The 20,485-nt window shown below is 35.5% G+C and overlaps 1 protein-coding gene across 2 annotated transcripts in view; it reads right to left on the bottom strand.

Moving 5' to 3' along the window:
• The window catches only part of MARCHF7 (membrane associated ring-CH-type finger 7), a 42,330-nt gene that overhangs the window by 11,631 nt on the left and 10,214 nt on the right, over positions 1–20,485 (bottom strand). For both annotated transcript variants that reach the window (XR_014294807.1, XM_082629886.1), the window contains exons 2-6: positions 15,502–15,666; positions 9,557–9,752; positions 7,742–7,894; positions 5,018–6,122; positions 1,603–1,772 (exon numbers count right to left, since the gene is read on the bottom strand). Coding sequence is in view for 1 of the 2 variants with exons in the window: in XM_082629886.1 (XP_082486012.1) it covers positions 1,603–1,772; positions 5,018–6,122; positions 7,742–7,894; positions 9,557–9,752; positions 15,502–15,654 (1,777 nt within the window). In the remaining variant the exon portion in view is untranslated. The remainder of the gene's footprint in view (positions 1–1,602; positions 1,773–5,017; positions 6,123–7,741; positions 7,895–9,556; positions 9,753–15,501; positions 15,667–20,485) is intronic.

Raw genomic sequence — 20,485 nt, 5'->3', positions numbered from 1 at the left:
AACTGCCTCTAAAAACAATGTGCATGTATCCCAATCCCACTTCTAAATCATATTCATGGCCACAGATTGGTTGTTGTTGTTGTTGTTGCTGTTTGCGGTACGCGGGCCTCTCACTGCTGTGGCCTCTCCCGTCGCGGAGCACAGGCTCCGGACGCGCAGGCTCAGCGGCCATGGCTCACGGGCCCAGCCGCTCCGCGGCATGTGGGATCTTCCCGGACTGGGGCACGAACCCGTGTCCCCTGCATCGGCAGGCGGACTCTCAACCACTGCGCCACCAGGGAAGCCCTGGGCTCATTTTTTTAATATGTGCTCTTGCTCAAGTGACCTTACTTAATCTCAAATCTTAAAATATTATGCGCTCATGATTCCTAAAACTGTTATTTTCTGTGCTAAAACCCCTGAAACATCACGCCTGTCTTGCTAACTGCCCATAACCATTTCCATATGGTTATTTAATAAACAGTTCAAATACAATATTTCTAAACAGAATTCTCAGTTTCCTCTCCCAAAGTCTTCTTTATTTTCAGTAAATGGCCCCACCATTTATTTAGTTGCTCAAGGCAAAAATATGAGCTTCTCTAAGTGTTCTTTCTCCTTCACTCCACCACATCCAATCCACTGGCGAGTCTTAATAGAATCTACCTCCAAAACATACCAGAATCCATCATCCATTTCTACCACCACCATCACTACCTCTTGTAAAGACAGATTCCTGGTTGACCTCCCTGCTTCTACTCTTGTCCCACTAAACTCCACTCTTCACAGAGCAGCCAAAATATAAATAAGATCACTTCACTCCCCTGACCTTCAGTGGCTTCCCACGACACTTACCTAAAAATCTAAGCTTCTGACATTAACTTTCAAAGTCCTAAATGAGCTAGCCTCTGCTAATCTCTCTTACCTCAATTTATCACCCCTCTCCTTTCCTACTAATTATACTCCAGACACGCTGGGCCTTCATTCAATTCCTCAAACACACCTAAATCATTCCCACCTTAAAGTCTCTGTACTAGTTCTGTGTGCTGGAATGCTTTTCTTTTCATTCTAGAATAGCTAGCTCCTCTTCGTTCAAATATAAATGCCCTCACCTCAACAAGGCATTCCTTTAACACGTAATCCCACCAGGAGAGCAACTGCCTTGTCTGTCTTGTTCTCTATATCCCACATCTAGAACAATGCCTGGCTCCATAACAGGCACTTAATAAACAATGACTCCCTACAGTAATCTTATTGCTGCATAACAACATTAGAGACAATAAATCTTTCTCAAGGACACATTGTTGGTAAACAGGAAGAATATTTCTTTGATTCAAAAAGATATTGCATGATGTAAGGGTTACCAACAAATTACAGTCGCACTATACATGTATGGGAGTAGATTATTCAGTAAACGAAATATAAAAAACACTACTATACGTTAAATTTATGAAGCAAGACTAATGCTCTTCAATGTTTTTGCTTCAAAAAATGATTGATGCTTTTGATAAGAGTATAAATTTGACAATCAATAAATTATAACCGTATTTGTTAATTAAAATGCATACATACGTGCATCTCTTGGAAAAACTGTGAAAACAAAATACACAAAAGGGTAAATCTTACCAGAGTTAATTTTGGCCTGTAACCATTTTTTCATACACTCTTGGTGGACATACTGCAAACTTCCTGTGCACTTGCATGGCTCTATCAGCAAGTTAGAGGATGATGCAGCTGCCATCTGACAAATTCTACATAAATCACCTTCTTCTTCTTCAGAGTCCTCTAAAAGGAGGCTGGAAAAGAAGGTACATTTCCTAAACAGAGCTAACAAAACCATCCTGGTTGGTCATTTCCAGTCATACATAATCCCAAACAATATCATGGTCTCTCTGGGTAGAAAAAAGGCAAACAACAATAATAGTAAATAGGAACTTCTAAGAAAAACTGTATCAGTAAGAATAAAAATTATAATAAATATTTTAAAGGTAAATGAGGTAGGCTATCCTATTACTTATCTTCAAATGGTTTAAGTAATTTTGTCTTTGGTACCACAGTTTATTTCTTTTTAATTTTATTTATTTTTTATACATCAGGTTCTTATTAGTTAATCTATTTTATAAATATTAGTGTATATATGTCAATCCCAGTTTCCCAATTCATCCCACTGCCACCACACCCCGCCCCTGCTACCACAGTTTAAATTCCATATTTTTCAAAATCAATTTGTAAGTTTCACTAAGATTTTAATTTCTGCAGTACCACAGACTATTTCAATTCCAACAGTATAAAGATAATGTACTTATATACCCATCACTTTTGTCCCTACAAAACTTTTTTTTTTTTTTAAATATTTATTTGGCTGCACCGGGTCTTAGTTGCGGCACGAGGGGTCTTCATTGTGGCATGCGGGATCTTTTAGTTGTGACATGTGGGCTCTTAGTTGCAGCACGCGGGATCTTTTAGTTGCAGCATGTGGACTATTAGTTGCAGTATGTGGGCTCTTAGCTGCAGCATGCGGGATCTTTTAGTTGTGGCATGTGGGATCTAGTTCCCCAGGTGGGATCGAACCTGGGCCCCCTGCATAGGGAGCATGGAGTCTTAACTACTGGACCACCAGGGAAGTCCCTGTCCCCCCAAAACTTTTAAGACAAGTTTGATGAATTAAACAAATATTGACTTGTGATTTTTCAATTTACATGTTAGCAGAGCCACATATGTTTAAACTGATAAGCTTTTTGTATTAAATCATAATAAAAAAAAACAAAAGAAGAGATTAAAAATTTTTTCATTTTCCCCACCCCAGCGATGTTATTAAATCATCCTGATTTCTACAAGGGTAGGCTTTTAAAGTGTGGAGCAGTTTCCATTAACCTATGTCCTCTATTTCACAGGCCAACATGTACTGCTTAATTTAAATGCAGGATGATCACTGTAAGACAAGTAGTTTTTTAAATTAAAATCCCTATTGCCTTAGTCCACTGCTGACATGAAAAAGGTACTCAGTAAATTGATGATACAGTATGCTAAACTGTTATTGAACTATAACCTGGATTATATGGGTTCCAAATGAGTTTAGCAAAAGATGTGTGGAAAGAGGAACAGGCGTACTTTTAGGTGACTTTCATGCCTAGGATTAACCAGAGATACAACCTCAAGCATTAACGTTTATGTTTTACCTTTAGATATAACTTTCTTTGGTTGATAGTTTTTACTCTGGGAGACTCAATTTTTTTACACTTTTATTCATTTAATTGTAAAGGTATCTTATAATCCTCATTTTTAAGCAAAATATGTAATAAAGGAACACACACACATATAAACTCTGTCAAAATAACCAACAAATGCTGCTTTTTAAACTATCTTACCAGACAGGGTGGTGATGGTTTAATTAGTTTCTCTTTGGAAATCACTAAATTAATTTTTTGCCCTACTTAACACCACTGCACTCAAATTAATCTAACTTTGAGCACAAGAAATATAATAGTTACTACATTACTCAGTAGATAGCTTGCAATTAGAGGGAGCTCCTGTAATAACATTAAAGCTAACACTACCAGGGCAGAGTAAATCTTTCTACAAGAAAGGAAAAAGAGCAAATTTTAAAAGAACAGAACAGTCACATGGTAACAATTTGTCCTATATAAGGAAAAGTGGGAAGATATCAGTCAATGTTCAATATCTCAGAAAGCATGCGAAGCTCCCTTTATTCCCCAGAGCAAGATCTGAATGTATTTCCTCTTAAAGACCAAAAGACCCTAAAATGATAGTAACAACTATGCTCCCCCAAAATTCCATTACATGGAGCCTTTAAGAACAAGAAAAAACAAAACACCAAACGACCTTAGCGTTACATACGTCTTTTCTTCTTACAAGTATATTTCACACGTACTATCCTATCCCATTTTATCATAAAACTAATTTTAATAGATGGAAAAACTAAGTAACTACACTTACATGACAAAATAAGTTGGAGTGAAAAATCTCAGATCTTTCATCTTTTTTTTTTTTTTTTTTTTGCAGTACACGGGCCTCTCACTGTTGTGGCCTCTCCTGTTGCGGAGCACAGGCTCCGGAAGCGCAGGCTCAGCAGCCATGGCTCACGGGCCCAGCCGTTCTGCGGCATGTGGGATTTTCCCGGACCAGGGCATGAACCCGTGTCCCCTGCATTGGCAGGCGGACTCTCAACCACTGCGCCACCAGGGAAGCCCTTTCCCAAGGATTTTTAAGCAACTAAACTCTACAAAAGATTTCACATGAATAAAAAGATTCTACGTCCTGAATTTAAACTGATATCTCTGTCAAATAGTCACAATATATAAAGAATATTCAGTATATATTTAGACTTCAAAAACTAAATTTAAAAATTTGTGGAAACGATTTTATCTCATTCTAAAAAAGATCTGAAGTGAGAAATACAAATAAATGATCTTATTTTTTTGTTATTTATTTATTTTGCCACACTGGGTCTTAGTTGTGGCACGTGGGATCTTCAGTTGCGGCATGCAAACTCTTAGCTGTGGCATGTGGGATCTAGTCCCCTCACCAGGGATCAAACCCAGGCCCCCTGCATTGGGAGCGCAGTCTTGGCCACTGGACCACCAAGCAAGTCCCAATAAATGATATTATTAAAGGCTGAAACATTGTCTTGATAATCCACGACTTGGGCCGCTTTACCAATCCCATTTAGCACTAGTCTACCTAGAAACAGGGTAAGAGATTAAGATTTTGTATATGTAAGATTTGTATATTTGTATATTAAGATTTTGTATATTTTATATATACATATATCTATATGTATCTGTAGCCAAAGCTGGTTAAAAATAACCTTTAGATTATTTCCCAATGCAATCTACACCCCCAGTGCCCACCTCCAGTATTAATTCTCATCCATTTTACCTCTGAGCAAGACGCTAACATTTTACTGGATGTAAATTTTAAGGCAAGAAATTTCAGACATCACTCTTATGAGAAACCATTTTAGAAACAAACAGTTCTCTCATCTGTTCTTCACAGGCTTAAGACAGGTATTCAAACTTACCTCTCTTTTATTTTCTGCAGTCTTTCTGGGTCTCTTGAGGGTACACTTTTAGTTTTATCATTTTTTCCATCAGATGAACTCCAACCTGAAGGAATAATATCTACAGTGATCATGACATTGTCGGTCAAATTACTTCCAAGTGCCGGGGGCACTGCAAATCGGAATAAGGAACCAGGAAGGATCCCTGTTATTCCTGTACTTCGTCCACTGTGAGCCGAATCCGATATGGAGCCACCCGCAGCAGCACTGCTTGGTACTGCAGATGCTTGTGGTCTGCTGGCAGTAGCTCCAAGGGGATCACTCTGTGCTTCAAGGTGAACCACTTCATTTGATTCTCTTCTAAAAATATGATGAGATCTAGATGGTATATCAGAGGTAGATATCCTTGAAGATTCATCTCGTCCCTCTCGCCTCCTTCTAGAGAACAAAGGTGTGCATCTATTTCTAAGTGAGGAAGATAACCATGGTCCTGTATTTCTACCTTCAGATTCTTGGCTAAAATTTTGGGAATCTGGCTCAGAGCTATGATTTTGGCTAAGAGATGACAAACCCCATCTTCGCCGAAGAAATCGAAATCCCTGAGAAGCTTCGGATGCCCTATTATCAGGACCATCAGAAGCTGATGCTGCATTACGAGACTGTGAAGCTGTCAAGATTCTTGGAGAAATGTAAGAATTCTCAGAACTCAATGATCTTGTATTCAAGGAATCCTGACTAGACCTTCGTGAAAAAAAAGTAGATGACATACTAGAAGCTATACGTGACAGCAATCTCCTTGTTGTACGTCTACCTTCATTGTCAGAAGATTCTTGAAATGATCTTTGAGATGAGCCAACCCTATTTGAACTGCCTATAGTTGATGTTTCACCTCTATTTGAAATATAAGAAAATCCAGGCTGTATACTGCTTTGGGGAGATTCTAATTCTCTTGGAGAAAAATTTGATCTTAAAGAATTTCTACCAGAGTCCCTAGAACATGGTATGGTCTGATGTTCAGAAGGCATTTGGTGATTTGTAGATGATGTATTCAATTGTAAAGTGCTCAATGAGTTCTCTTTTGGTCTTGCTCCTTGTGAATATGAAGAAGGAACTCTGTCTTGAACATCTATTTTTGAAAGAAAGGAAAGGTAGTCAATTACATGAAAAATTTGTGCATTATTAAGGTTGTGTCTATTAACCACTAATCACTGCAAAAATTAAACACTGGATTCAAACTGAATACTGGCATATTATAACTACACAGTTTAACTATTATTACAGAAAAAATAAACATTTATCTATCTTTCTATGCCTTCGGTAAAATCCAATACTGCTGTATAAAGTCAGCATTACAAATTTTTTTAAAAAGAAATGTATTATAGCTTGTGAGAGGCAAACATCAATCTACCAACTTGATGAAGGCAAAACAGTTGAATTTATTAATCAGAAATTGATATGGTAGAAGAATATCTAACAACTAAATGGATACGGGATTTTAAATGGGCAAACAAATTCAAGGTAAATGACTCATAACAAGTAAAAGCAAAATAATAATAAGAGTGTTTTGGAGATTTTTCTTACTCTGGAACAAGAACAAAAGTTACTTCATATAAATACTATCACCCTTGTAATTTTATAGCAAACCATGCTAACAGTTCAAAATTTCTCCAATGTTTTATCTTTTCTTTCAAGTTAACAGCAGTGACTCTTATGCCCGGTTACTCATCAGACATAACTATGCTTTATTTATTTTTTTTCCCAATACTGAGTCAGAAGAGAGCCCTGGCATCTGCGATTTTAATAATATACTACTGATGGTTCTAATCATCAAATGGAAAGAGAAATACCACAGCATTCCTCCATAAAGAATATTCATCCATACATCTAGTTTAACAGCTAGATTGCTACTGTGCTAATACATGGTGTCTCATGGAAAGATTAACTGTTAGGGACTAAATCAATTCTATTCTGTACATTTTTACCCCCAAAACCGAGAAGCTACCGACACTGTCTACTAAAGTTCCTCCACCCAAAGCCAAGCAAATGAAAAGATGCTTTCATTTGTCTTAAATAAAGCAATGGCTTGCCCCAATAGGATTATTTAAAATAATCTAGTTAAACCTTTAAATAGAAATGTGTTTTCTTCTCTGTAAATCAAATTCTACTTCTGTCTGTTATATTTGTCAACTTCAATTAGCACTTTTTATCTTCAGTTTTTTAGTATTATTGTTTTATGCCATTTATTTTTTTTAAGGTGGCTCTGTCGCACAATGGACAGTGCATTGGACTCCTATTTTTTAAAAGTTTTGGCTTATGTACACTGACAGAAACAGTGTGGGTCTTTATTTCAACTAAATGAAAATAAAGACAAATTCATGTTAAACTAAAGTAATTCTAAGTTATGTCTTAAGATGATGATTTCAAGTTTTAGTTAATTCACAAGGCAAATTATATTGTAGTATACAAGAATTATCAAGTATATGTAAAACATACATTCTTAAGAGTGAAAAAATTATAGGCAGACAGAATCTGGATACTCATGTATATCTAAATATTTTATATTGTTTACATTTTTAAAAGTAAAATGACAAATAAGGTTGAAAACATATCAAGCTATCCTGTATTCTAAATCTTCATAATATTCACTTCATTTATTCCTTTGTACTGTGATCTTAACGATACATACAAAGACAAAAATGTAACAATATTAGATAAATTATGCATAACAATATAGTTTATACATACATGATGAAGTTGTGAAATCACCACTTCGGTGACTATAATCCATAAGATTACTAATGGAGGAATCTGCTCTCCTCTCTCTCATTAAGTCAGTTCCAAATGATCCAAGTACCACTGATGAAGATCTGGGAACTTGACTATGCCTCCAAGAAGAATCTTAAAATAATTGAAGAAGTCTTAGTTCAGAGAAAGCTTTCAAGGTTTCTGATGACAACAGATCTTCAGTATTACACAGAGAGGTAATTATGGTTTATTACAGGAATCCCCAGTTACACAGTTGCAATCAAAAGCAAAAACTGAGCAAAACATAAATTATTCACTAGTGAAATAATCACTTATAAAATTATCTCCTACTCAAACACATCCTTCTCTGATACTATTATCTACCCCCATCTAGGATGTCAATGTCTCACTCTCTAGAACATCTGACCGTACAATATATAAACATGATGTAAAATGATTACAGAACAAAAATATAAAGCTTGCCAAAGATGCAGAATTTCATGAAAAGTTGATCAAAGTGATGTTGGAGAACAGCCAAAATCAAAATCAAAGCCATCTTGAAATGAAAGTTATACTGTAGGTTATAATACTATTTTGCCAGAACTATCATTGCTGCCATATTTGGTTCATTCTTATGCTAAGAAGTAATGTATCGTTGTAATTATAATCTAAACTTTGTTAGATATGATTTCATTTAAAAAGAAATTAAAAACTAAGTCTCAAAACTTTCCCCCCTCACCATTTACCTTGAAATTCTGGGTCTTCCTCTCCTAGTCCTAATAGCCTTAATAATTTCCCTTCGTTAAGGGAAACGGCCCAGGGTTAATGCTATGCCTTCACAGACCAGAGGAGAACAAAAGTATCTCTACACAATGGTATTTGTCTACAAAGTTAAGGTCAGTCTGCTCTTACCCATCACACTACTCTTAAAATCCTTCAGATGGGCAGTGTCTTTCCCATGGCAGTCTTGCCTATCGAAATAGAAAGGAATCGCTTACACTAATTCAATTAGTAGTACATATGCATTTCAAGAATTTTATTCTCCAACTGTGTCATCACAAGTTTTATCTTACCTTAAAACTATTTCAGGCATTGGCTAGTGTTTCATTTGAAGAGAAGTATAAGTGAGGAAGTACCTCTCAACAAAAGATCTTTTCAATTTGTGCAACAAATGTGTGCCTGTATCTTAGTATCTGTGAGTACCAGATACTAAGCACGGAGCTTTATGTGTAAGTCTTTCCATACCAGAGTGGTAAAGTGACTTGTCCAATGTCACATAGAGGACTAGAACCGTAGCTTTCTAATTCCTTGTATAGAACTCCCACTAGAATACCACCAACAATTTTTTGTTTAACTAAAGAATTTCTACATTTTCTGAAAATATATGTTATATAGCACAATGTTTATTATTTACAAAAAATATGCTAAGGAAACATTTTTAACATGTATCAGTAAATCTGGCCTTCTCAGTAACAATTAAAAAATTTACCTCTTATAATAACCAGCAGAATGAAAACATATCACTTTTACTAATTTTATTACCATATGTATCAGCTATTCTAATTAATTAAAATCTGCTAATATCCTGTTTGTGTAAGATATCTGTACCAAATTTAGAACAAAAATCCAAGATGAAGAGTTAATTTCAGTTCTAGCACTAACTTAAGGTAAGATTTTGGAAACTCTGCTCTATTTCTGACCCAGTCTCATGTGCAATCTACTTGCTTATTTTATTAGTACACTACATCTTGGGAAAAGGGCTTTTGTCCAAAATACATATACAGTGATTTATATTTATACAAATTTAATTATTACCTGATACTGCATTTAAACCATGTCCAACACTTCTCCCAGCTGAGGTAGATGTACAGTTTGTATAGGAAAGTTTAGGTCTTTTTGAATCATGATCCCGTTGCTGGTTTTGAGATCTTGAGCGTGCTCCCTGAGTTATCTCAGACTCACTATACCATGTAGACTGAAATGGTAACGCAGATGCTGATGCTGATGTAGACTGTAAGTTAAAAAAAACTTTTTTTAAAGGAACAATAAAACACTTGAAATTTTAAAATATTAAATTTAAATATTACATTTAATCTACAGTGCTCTAATAAATTCCCAAGGACCATTCATTCCTCACAGACACAAATTTTTCTACCATGTAGGTTTTTCAGTCTTTGTTCCCTTCTACCACTTGTCCCTTTACTTTATACTGTAATTGTACTTTGCTAGGTAACCAATCTGATTTAGATTATGTCTTCTATGTAACTGAATATAAACACTAGTCTAGGAAACACTGAAGAGTAAAAACTTTATATGTAATCATTTTGTTTTCCTGGTTTAATATTAACCTTTTGAGGAACGTTGTTTCCTCTTCTTAGAGATAGAACACCAAGAAAGGCACCAATATAGAAAGTGACTGTGAATACTCCACTATAAAAATAAGATTTTCAACTAATATAAAATGTATCTGGATCTTATGTCCATTCTCAGGAATACAGTAAAACACTATAAATGGTACTAAAAAAAAAAAACTTAATATATGGAATTTCTTCATCAGTGAAGGAAGAAACAGCTAAAACTATATACTGTAAAACTCTAAGCTCAAGGTTTTTTCTTTAAACATATAATTATATGTACAACAACATGAAATAACACAGAAGTTACAATGTACAAATACACACACACACACACACACACACACAGAAAGAGACCAAGAAGGACGAATTTGGCGCATAATCTCTGAATTGCTTGAAGACACTTACCACTAACATAAAAAGTTATTTCTAGGAAATAACTTTTATTCTAGGAAGTAAAGGAAAAAAGACATTTATAAACCATTTTAACATGTAAGTAGATGGTAAGTAGTTCATTTTATTGAAGAATATTAAAATGAAACAACATTCTTTAAAGTGTTATATTTCTTGACAAAAAAAAGTTAAAAATGGAATGTTATCATGGGCCATAAATTCAGTCTATGTTAACCTAGTATTATAAACATAAGAGCCCAAATAATGTGTTCCATCAAAGAGTTTTAGAGTACAGATAAACAAATAAATAGTTATAAGTAAGTACTGTAATAGGAGATATGTTGAAAGTTTTACAGAAAAGAAAAAATTATGTCTGAGGAAAGCAGGGGAGAATTCATAGTGATAACTATGAACTCCATAGGTGGAGTTCACTGAGTAGGCAAATGAGGAAGGAGACTATAGACAGACAATACAAAAAGACAAAAAGATGTCTTAACTATTCTGCCATGGGAATTCTTCTAAGGCATCACTACTTACTTGACCTCCGATTATCTTTTAATTATGAGAAGCATACTGCATGCATTCAGGGAACTGTATTAGTCCATGGTAACTCTACAGAATAAACTGTGCACATACATGGAAAAGCAGAAGATGCAAAGCTGAAAATGTAGGAATGGGCATATCAGGATTTCATCCATCCCTTGCCCATTCAATATTTTGCTAATTAAATGTAGAACTCCTCAGATTAGCACAAACTTGGTCTCACAAGCCTTTCACACCAAGTTGTCCACAGAGCCCCCAATCAATGAACTGGAATAGCACATGAGATAAAATTCATGAGATATTTCAAAATGAAATCATTTTATGTGCCATTGACAAGGTATCAGGGACTTAATCCTGCAGGCCAGTGGTTCTAAGACCTTTGAATATCAAAGACCAAAATTAAAAAAAAATAGTTTGATTTAAAATTTAGAAAGAACTGCCACTTTTGACAGGTAAGGAAAACGAAAATAGCGAATACCACCTAACCCCATTCCCCAATTTTTTAAAAAGGGCATTTTATATGCTCCTAAAACAAGAACATAACAGAATAAAACAGACTTGAAAGGTGAATAAATTTTACTTGTACAAAATTCCTAACTTGTCCTTATTTTTCTCATTTTGCATGGACTGGACAAATTGTTATTGAGTAGCACCTCCACAAGTAAGACTTTAGGAGCTACTGAAGGAGGTTAATACCATCAGATCAACTACTTAGAAAGATCTTTAGAGCATTGTGGAAGGTTAAAAGAGTGGGATGGACAAAAAGTGGGCAAATCAGGAAGTCACTGGACTAGCAAGAAATGCTAGTAATTCCCATTACTTTCGTTCCTTGGGACGAAAGTAATGGGAATAGAGAGCCATTATAAAAGATAAAAATTCATCAAATTTAGACAACGTGAGAAATGAACAAAATGTCTATAAAGCCACTCCACCGTTTTCTGGCACTGGCCACTGGTGAGATAAAGACACACTCACTGTTCGGCAATTTTCATTCATGACTCACAACTCTAAAAGGTAGCCTACATGTCATCCCAGAGACAAAAATACTCAGTATAGGAGAGGAGAAATAAAGTCTGAACAGTTTTTCTGCTGGCTTAAATTCAAAGTCAAACTTTTCCCTGGTTCCTACCAATCCAATTTTGTCCACTGTTCAAATATTCTTAGTCTGAAGCAATTAGCTTTTTTCCCCTCTGAATTCTTTTAACAATTAAATAAAGGATGGGGTTCATTTATATACTGTCTTATCTCTTTTGCTATCTAAAACTATTGGTGGCCAAACGAAATCAGGAAAAGTCTGTCTTCAAAGTATACTTAAGTATACTGCCTTGCAGACACCACATGCTTAAAAAAGTACTTTTGGGGTTGTTTGCACTTCTTAGCTGTTATGAATAATGCTACTATGAACGTCTGTGTTCAAGTTTTGTGTAGACATGTTTCTAATTTTCTTGGGTGTAACTAATGGGTCATATAATACCTCAAAGTTTGACTTTTAGAATAATTAATAAACTGTTTTCCAAAGTGGCTGTACCAGTTTAAAACCCCACAAGCAATTTATGAGGGTCCAAATTTCTCCACAACCTTGTCAACTCTTGTTATTGTCTCACTTTTTAATTTTATTTTAGCCATTCTAGTGGGTATGAAGTGGTGTCTCATTATAGTGTACATTTGCATTTCCTAATGGCTGATGTTGAGCATCTATTTATGCGTTCATTGGCCACTTGTACATCTTTGGACAAATGTCTATTCAGGTCCTTCGCCCATTTTAAACTGGGTTTTTTTTTTACTGTTAGGATGTCAGAGTTCTTTACATAGTCTGGTTACAAGTTCCTTGTCAGACAGCATATCGTTTACAAATATTTTCTCCCATTCTGTAAGTTGTCTTTTCACTCTCTTCATGGTATCACTTGACTCACTAGTTTTTTAATTTGTTAAGTCCAATTAATCTTTTGCATTCATTACCTCCAGACTAAGAACATTCATATGAAAATAAGAAGTGGATAGAATTATTAAATATCCATTCAAGTTCCATGGAGTTCTCTCTCATTTTCACTAAATTTCCAGTCTCTACCCCAAATAAGTAACAGATTTGGCTCCTGTAATAAACAATTTTTATGAGTTACTCTCAAAAGGCTATCTGTGATTAGAAAGGAAAATTGTATGGTATGTGCAGGGGGCTGTCTAGCTCAACCACAGTAGCTGAATACTACTTTGTGTATCTGAGAAATCATATTAAACAGTTTGAAAACTTGATGGAAGGGAAGTTTACAAACATTCTGTGCAGGCATCCAATTTTCATTTTATTTACTTACTTATTTTTATCTTCATGATACTTATTTAGGTTGCCCTTCCAACAAGAGGTTTCCGGGAAGGACAGTCAATGAAATCATTATTTATTTACCATCAGTATTGTATAAGTCAGTATTTGCATTCAGAAAATAATTACTTCTAAAAAAGGCTAAAAAATATTCCCAATGCAAATGCCCTTAAAACAGTACAGCAAAAAAGAACCTTAATGAGAAAATATTTGTAAATCATATACCTAATTAGGAACTTGTAACTAGAATATATAAAAACTTTTAACTCATAACCTGAATCAAGAGTAAGCTTTCAAAACAGAAAACACCAAGCCCACATGGGTTCACTGGAGAATTCAATCAAACATTTAAGGAAGAAGTTATACTAATTCTCTACAATCTCTTTCAGAGGAAAGCAGCAGAGAAAATACTTCCTGACTCATTCTGTGATATAAGGCCAGCAGTACCTTAATTCCAAAACCAGAAAAGACGTAAGGAAAGAAATCTATAGAGCATTCTCTCTCATGAACACAGCTGCAAAAATCCTGAACAAAATATGAGCAAATCGGGAAGTCCCTGACAGTATAGTGGTTAGGACCTGGTGCTTTCACTGCTGTGGCCTGGGTTTAATCCCTGGTCAGGGTACTAAGATCCTGCAAGCCGTGTAACACAGCAAGAAAAAAAATTAGCAGGCTTCCCTGGTGGCGCAGTGGTTGGGAGTCTGCCTGCCAACGCAGGGGACACGGGTTTGTGCCCCAGAAATATTCCTATATTCCTAATATTCCTATAACCCGTTAAAGAAAGAAAAAAAAAAAAAGATTGGAAGCCACTTAAAATAACTGAAAAACATTAAGGAAAACACCAAAATTTATAAAACTGATTAATCTTATTAAGAATCAATAAAACATTTAAAATTTTTTTACATGTTTGCATTTGTTTAACTTCCACAATGAAAAATCAGACTTTCAGAATAATCTATGACATTAAGAACAAACAGGAAGAAAAAGTCTGAAAATATTATTTTAAAGTGAATGTCAATAAGTTTTCTAAATATATTCAAGACTTTTAGTCTGGTTTCAGTCTGTGTTCCTCACTAATTAGCTATATGAAAAATTAGACAATGATCAGTAGACAAAATTTTATTAATATAGGAAAAAACCCCAATTGTGTGCTCTTAACAAGTCACCATCATTTACCCACAACATTTCTGTAGAATGGAAAATATGTGATTCTGCACCTCTGGCAAGCATACTCTTGCCTAGCAACAGAGTAAAACAAATACATTATCAAACAACATTTAAAATAAGTCCAAGTAAACAGTACACATAATGTCAGCAGGTTGGCAGTAGATATGGGCATTTTAGAGAAATTATTTTATTTCATTTGTGTTTCTCTGAGTATTTTATAAAATGCTTATTACTACTCAGAACTTTCAAATGACTTTGTCATACAGTACACTGCATGATATATAAATATATAAACATTACTTAAGACTTAAACAGACATTTTCACTAAAGGAGTCTCTTAGAGTCAGTTACCGAAACATCAGACTTTTGCAAATGTCATGCGATTTAATGAGGTGTTCAGCCAATAATGAGATAAACTTAACATTTGAAAGATGAGCAAAATAAACTGTGTTAAAGCTACAAACCATGCCTCTGAGATTTACACTGTTTTATACTACAACCGTTGTTATAACAATAATAAGCTATTTCAAAAACCAAAGTGTTATTGGTCCTAAGGAAAATTAGCTACATAAAAGGAACTTAGATTGCTTTATGTAGATTATGAATCAATGCAAACTCATTGCTAACTGTAAAAATAAAACCCCATAATTCATGTAAAGACAGCCTGTTAATTCAACTGATACTTCAACGCTTTTAGGTTAGAAGGTTTCCAAGTCTTTGGAAACTATGAACATTTTACTTATGACCACAATCCCTTATTCAAAATTCTTAAGTTCAAAACTTTGAAAAACAGTAAGTTTTTGCTAGTGTGGAACAATAAGTCAGTCTGCTGCAGATATATTAATCTTTTGATTACAGGATGCCTCGGATCCAGCTGAGGGGGTTATAAACACACTCTACTACTTTTCTAAAATCCAGAAAATCACATGGCCCCAAGGATTTTGAAAATGAGACTGTGTATGTACACACATTCCAAATTAAGATGTTACCTGATATTCAGAATCCAGTCTAAACGAAGAGTCCCTTGAGTGATAAGTGTCATTTAAACTACTTCCTCTGCTTCCAGACATCATCCTAGCACTTAAAGAGCTAGAGGGTTGAACAGAAATTCTTCTTGGAATCCTTGAAGGTTTAGACTCCATTCTTAATGTTTCCTGTGAAATGCAAATTTTGATTAACTGCCTTTTGGAAAACATGCAAACCTTTGATTCTTAATCCTCTCCTTAATGATCAGCTCAAATCAATAATTAACCATGCAAATTAACCGTATATGGTATGGTAAACTGTGAGATTACCATCACTCTCCTTCTACAGGCAGAGGTCTGAAGACCATCAAAGGTTCCCTATTGCCCATAAAATGAAACAAACATGATAAAAGTGGTGATGAGAAACTGAGGTTTGTTGTTTCTAAAGCCTGAGCTCTTTTTCTTATTCAATTTCCTCTCTGTATAAAATCCTAGGGACTTCCCTAGTGGTCCAGTTGGTAAGACTCCACGCTCCCAATGCAGGGGGCCTGCCTCTGATCCCTGGTCGGGGAAGTAGATCCCGCATGCATGCTGCAACTAAGACTCTGCATGCCGCAACTAAGAAGTCCGAGTGCCACAACTAAGACCCGGCACAGCCTAAATAAGTAAATAAATAAAGTAAATAAGTAAACAAAATCCTACACGAATTAGCCCTTGACTCTTGCTATTCCTATTATGAGTGTTCGATACTCATACCACAGCATTAGCTATACTGTAGTATCTGCACATTCCCTAACACAATATGCTCTCACAGGACTTTGTATGTGCCTGCAAAGTCTATACGTTCCCCATTCAATTCCTGGGCATAGTCTTAAAACAAGATCAAGTGTTACTTCCACTTTATACATACTTTTTTTAAGACATCATACTACACGCTGTAATTTGTTTTCCTGTCTCCCCTTCTCAAAAGTGAGAATAATTTCTAAGTTTTCTTCACTAAACATTCCTCAACACATGCCAAGAGTCACCATTAGCTATGCCTTATTTTTTAACTCTCTCTATAAGTGGATTCATACAACATATACTCTTTTATGTCTGGCTTCATTTGCTCAACATTATATCTGTGAGACTAATTCTGCTGTTGCATGCAGTTGTAGTAAGTTCACTCTAATTAGTTTATGTAATATTCCACTGTATCAATACACACAATTTGTCTACTCTACTGTGGATGGACACTGGACTGTTTCCAGTTTCACGCTATTACAAGTAAGGCTGCTATAAAAATATTAATTTTATAAATTAAAGAAAAACTTATAAAGTTTTCTGGGGAAAGGATTTACAATGCAGCCTCTGAACAACAGAGGTACCACCAGTCTTGAGAGTAAAAAGAAAAAGGCAAAAGAAAATAACAGTAAAAAGAAAAGAAATCACAATAATCTCTTCAACTCCTCCCAGTTACCCACTTTCAAGGTCAAAAATTATTCCCTTATTTTTCCGGTAGTGGATTGAAATTAAGGCAAGAACAAAGTAATGTACTTCACTTGCCTGATATACAGCCTAGACAGGTATATATGCTGTATTAAAATCTTCAAATCTAAACATTTAAGTTAAAAATATCTAATTCACTTTCAACTCATTAACTTATCAACTAAGTTTTAGCATCATTCTACCTTAAAAGTTACTACAAAAGAATTTCCTTTTTCAATGTGTGCCTCAAAAACAGGGTGTCGGGCTTCCCTGGTGGCGCAGTGGTTGAGAGTCCGCATGCCGATGCAGGGGACGCGGGTTCGTGCCCCAGTCCGGGAGGATCCCACGTGCCGCGGAGCAGCTGGGCCCGTGGGCTGTGGCCGCTGGGCCTGCACATCCGGAGCCTGTGCTCCGCAACGGGAGAGGCCACAATGGTGAGAGGCCCACGTACCACAAAAAAAACAAAAAAAAAAACAAAACAGGGTGTCAAGCAGTGACAGAAAAGAGGATGAAGACACAAAAACATCAACAAAACATATGGCCTACACTGCAGTAGGATACACAACAAACATGAAAAAGATATAACACAAGCCTAGTATCAATTACAGTTATTCGACTAAGAGTATCTAGCTAATGAGAAACCAGAGTAAAAGCTACACTCTGGGACATGATTAAATCAAAGATAGCTTATCAGAAAAGGTCTGTTTGAAGTCCCAGTTAAACATGACAAGGTTATCCTTATGCATCTATTTTGGTCCCTCTTTCCAAAACCCCTATAAAATGACCATCGATGAATTCAAAAGCTTTAACTATGAAAAGAATAGGAAAAGGGACCATAAAAGGCAAGAGATTTCAATGTTATATTTGGAAAATCCAAAAAAGTCGAAGGAGAGGTAGAGTAATTCAGCAGAAAGGATAAAAAATACACCCTAGGTACTTTTTAGAAAGAGGTAGGAACTGGAAGCAAAGCAGTTGGCCTTAGCATCCTAGAAAGAATGAAGACCTGGAGATACAAGGTATCATAAAAAAGGGATGATGCATGGATTTGCTGAATTAAAATCTGTACTTGGAGCAGTAAAACCCTCAATTCTCCCCCTAGCACCATTCTTCTGAAAAAACAGGATATTTATTCTCTGGAGATTAAGGATCTCCCATGTAACCCTCCCCACCCCACCCCCCAGCAAATATACAACCATCTCTGCAAAGGTTAAGTATAAGGAATAAAAGAAAATCTATATATTCAATGTTGAGACCCAAAAACTCTTTCCTGGTGCTGTTTTTACAATGCTGTCAGAAAACCAAACAAAATACCTCAGATAAAATTTCTGGATACTGACATTTGGAATGCTTCCAATTACACACCTAGCCTGCCATTTGACCATCCTACCCAAAGCAAAGTCCACTAGTCACCAAGAGTTTCTAATCAGTTTTTTTTAGTGCTTCCCTCTAATAGACAAACATTAAGAATCACTAGGTATCCAAGGAAAACCTCCCATAAGACTAAAGTAAATAACAAAAAAAGGAATTTAAGAGAAAATCTGGGGAAAGGAGCTAATTAATTACTATCCTCAAAGGGAGCAAAAGACATTCATTCATAAAATAAGAACAGGATGCTTGAGAAAGCAATCAGTATAATGAACAGCTTGTGGAAATTCAAAATGTTACACATTTAAAAAAGAAATGTGATACACTAAAATAAACCAACAGAAAGATTGAGACACCTCCCAGAAGTAGAAAATATAACTCAAAAAACAGGACAATTGTCCAGGGGAGTTATCGATCATTTGACGGTAAGTATGATTACAGAAAGAGAGAAAAAAGAAAATAAGGTAGAGAAAATTACCGAAGAAACGAAAGAACTTTTCTAGAATTGAAGGACACAAATCTCCACATTGAAAGGGGTCAAGAGTACTGGGCAGGATCAAAGAAAAAAGACCAACACTAAGTACCATTTATCATCTTGAAATTTCAGAACACCAGAAATAAAGAGAAGATCCTATAATTTACAAGAATGGAAAAACGGGTCACATACAAAAGAAAAGTAATCAGAATAGCTTCTTAATTACAACTTTAAATACTCTCAAGACAATAAAGCAATGCCTATAGTACTGAGAAAAAAATTTAGCACTGAACTCCGATCTAGCAACTAAATGTGAGGTGGAGAAAAGAGTATTCAGACATGAAAGATTTTAAAAAACAATTAAAAAACAAACAAAACCATAGGAAGTTAGTTAAATGAAGAGCAGGTCCTAGGAAAACGGGAGTGTAAAGCATTAAAGAACCAGACACAGAACCCAGGAAACAGTTACAAAATTATGTAGAAAGCATAGGGAGCAACTGGTCGAGACTGGAACAGGATCACAGAAAATGGAAGCAAATTCTCAGGAAAAAATAGCATCATACGGAAACTATTTTGGCTCGTGGCAGAGATGATAATACAGTTGGGAAAAAATGCTGAGTACTTAGAACAAAGGGCAAATTTAATACATTAATTTTGTAACTTGGGAAAACAGAGCTATTGTTCAAGAAAGGAGATGCTGCGGTGTTTGGGTGAATTCTTTAATATTTATATAGTTAAGATAGTGTAAACATAGATTACTGTATCAGTCTTGCTACAAACATGCTGTGTGACTGAGGTGGGTAGGGGAAGTAAGGACAATGGTGAATAAAAAAGCACATATATAATACTAAAAAATCATGAACACATCATTTAGAAATATGAAGGTAAATCCTAAAACAGCTAAAAGGTGAGGATTGCTGCCTATGGAAAGAGGGACTGGAAATGAGGTAAAGGGTGAGGCAAAGGACTGCTGTCTTCCTTTTAAGCAGAGATGACCATACTTCCTGGTTTGCCTAGACCAGTCCCAGTTTATGGCCAGAAAAGTCCTAATTTGTGCTCATTATCCTGGGACGATTATTAATAGTACTTGCCTTGTCTCTTAAAAGTGGCCTGGTTTGAATGATAAAGCATACAGTCACCTAACATAAATCTTTGCTTCCTTCAGCTTTTTATAAATTCTATATATACATCCATTCAAAAATTTTTATTAAAAAGGTGAATTATGAATTGGACGTTTAAAGAAGGCATACATTAGTAGAAAGGATACTAATGGTTAAATACTGACATGCAACAGCCCATAAAAGATTTAACAAGTAGCAAATTTGTTATTTTATCAAGAAGGCTCTACAAACACTAAACAAGGGACTTATTTGTTGAGGATTTTAAAAGGGAAGATAAAATGTCTTTAAAAAGATACAGGTCTATAGATGGTTCTTTAATAACAGTGCTTCTTAATCATACCTCTCGTCGTTTACTTTGATTATATTTATACTCAATTCTTACTTGCAGAATAAAACTAACCTAGTAGGAAATCTCTCAAAACAAAGCTCTTGGGACAAAGCAAAGAGGCAGGGTCCTCCGAGAGCTATAATTTATACTGCATGAAACTATTTTTGGCAACTACTCTACATAAATTGATTGAATTTTGACAATGTAGGTGTTACCAGAAAACTTACGTAATCTGGTTGTATAAGCTGTAGG

The sequence above is a fragment of the Mesoplodon mirus genome, assembly GCF_964341445.2.
Source record: "Mesoplodon mirus genome assembly, chromosome: 8".
NCBI lineage: Eukaryota > Metazoa > Chordata > Mammalia > Artiodactyla > Ziphiidae > Mesoplodon > Mesoplodon mirus.
This window is presented reverse-complemented; position numbering and strand designations above follow the sequence as displayed.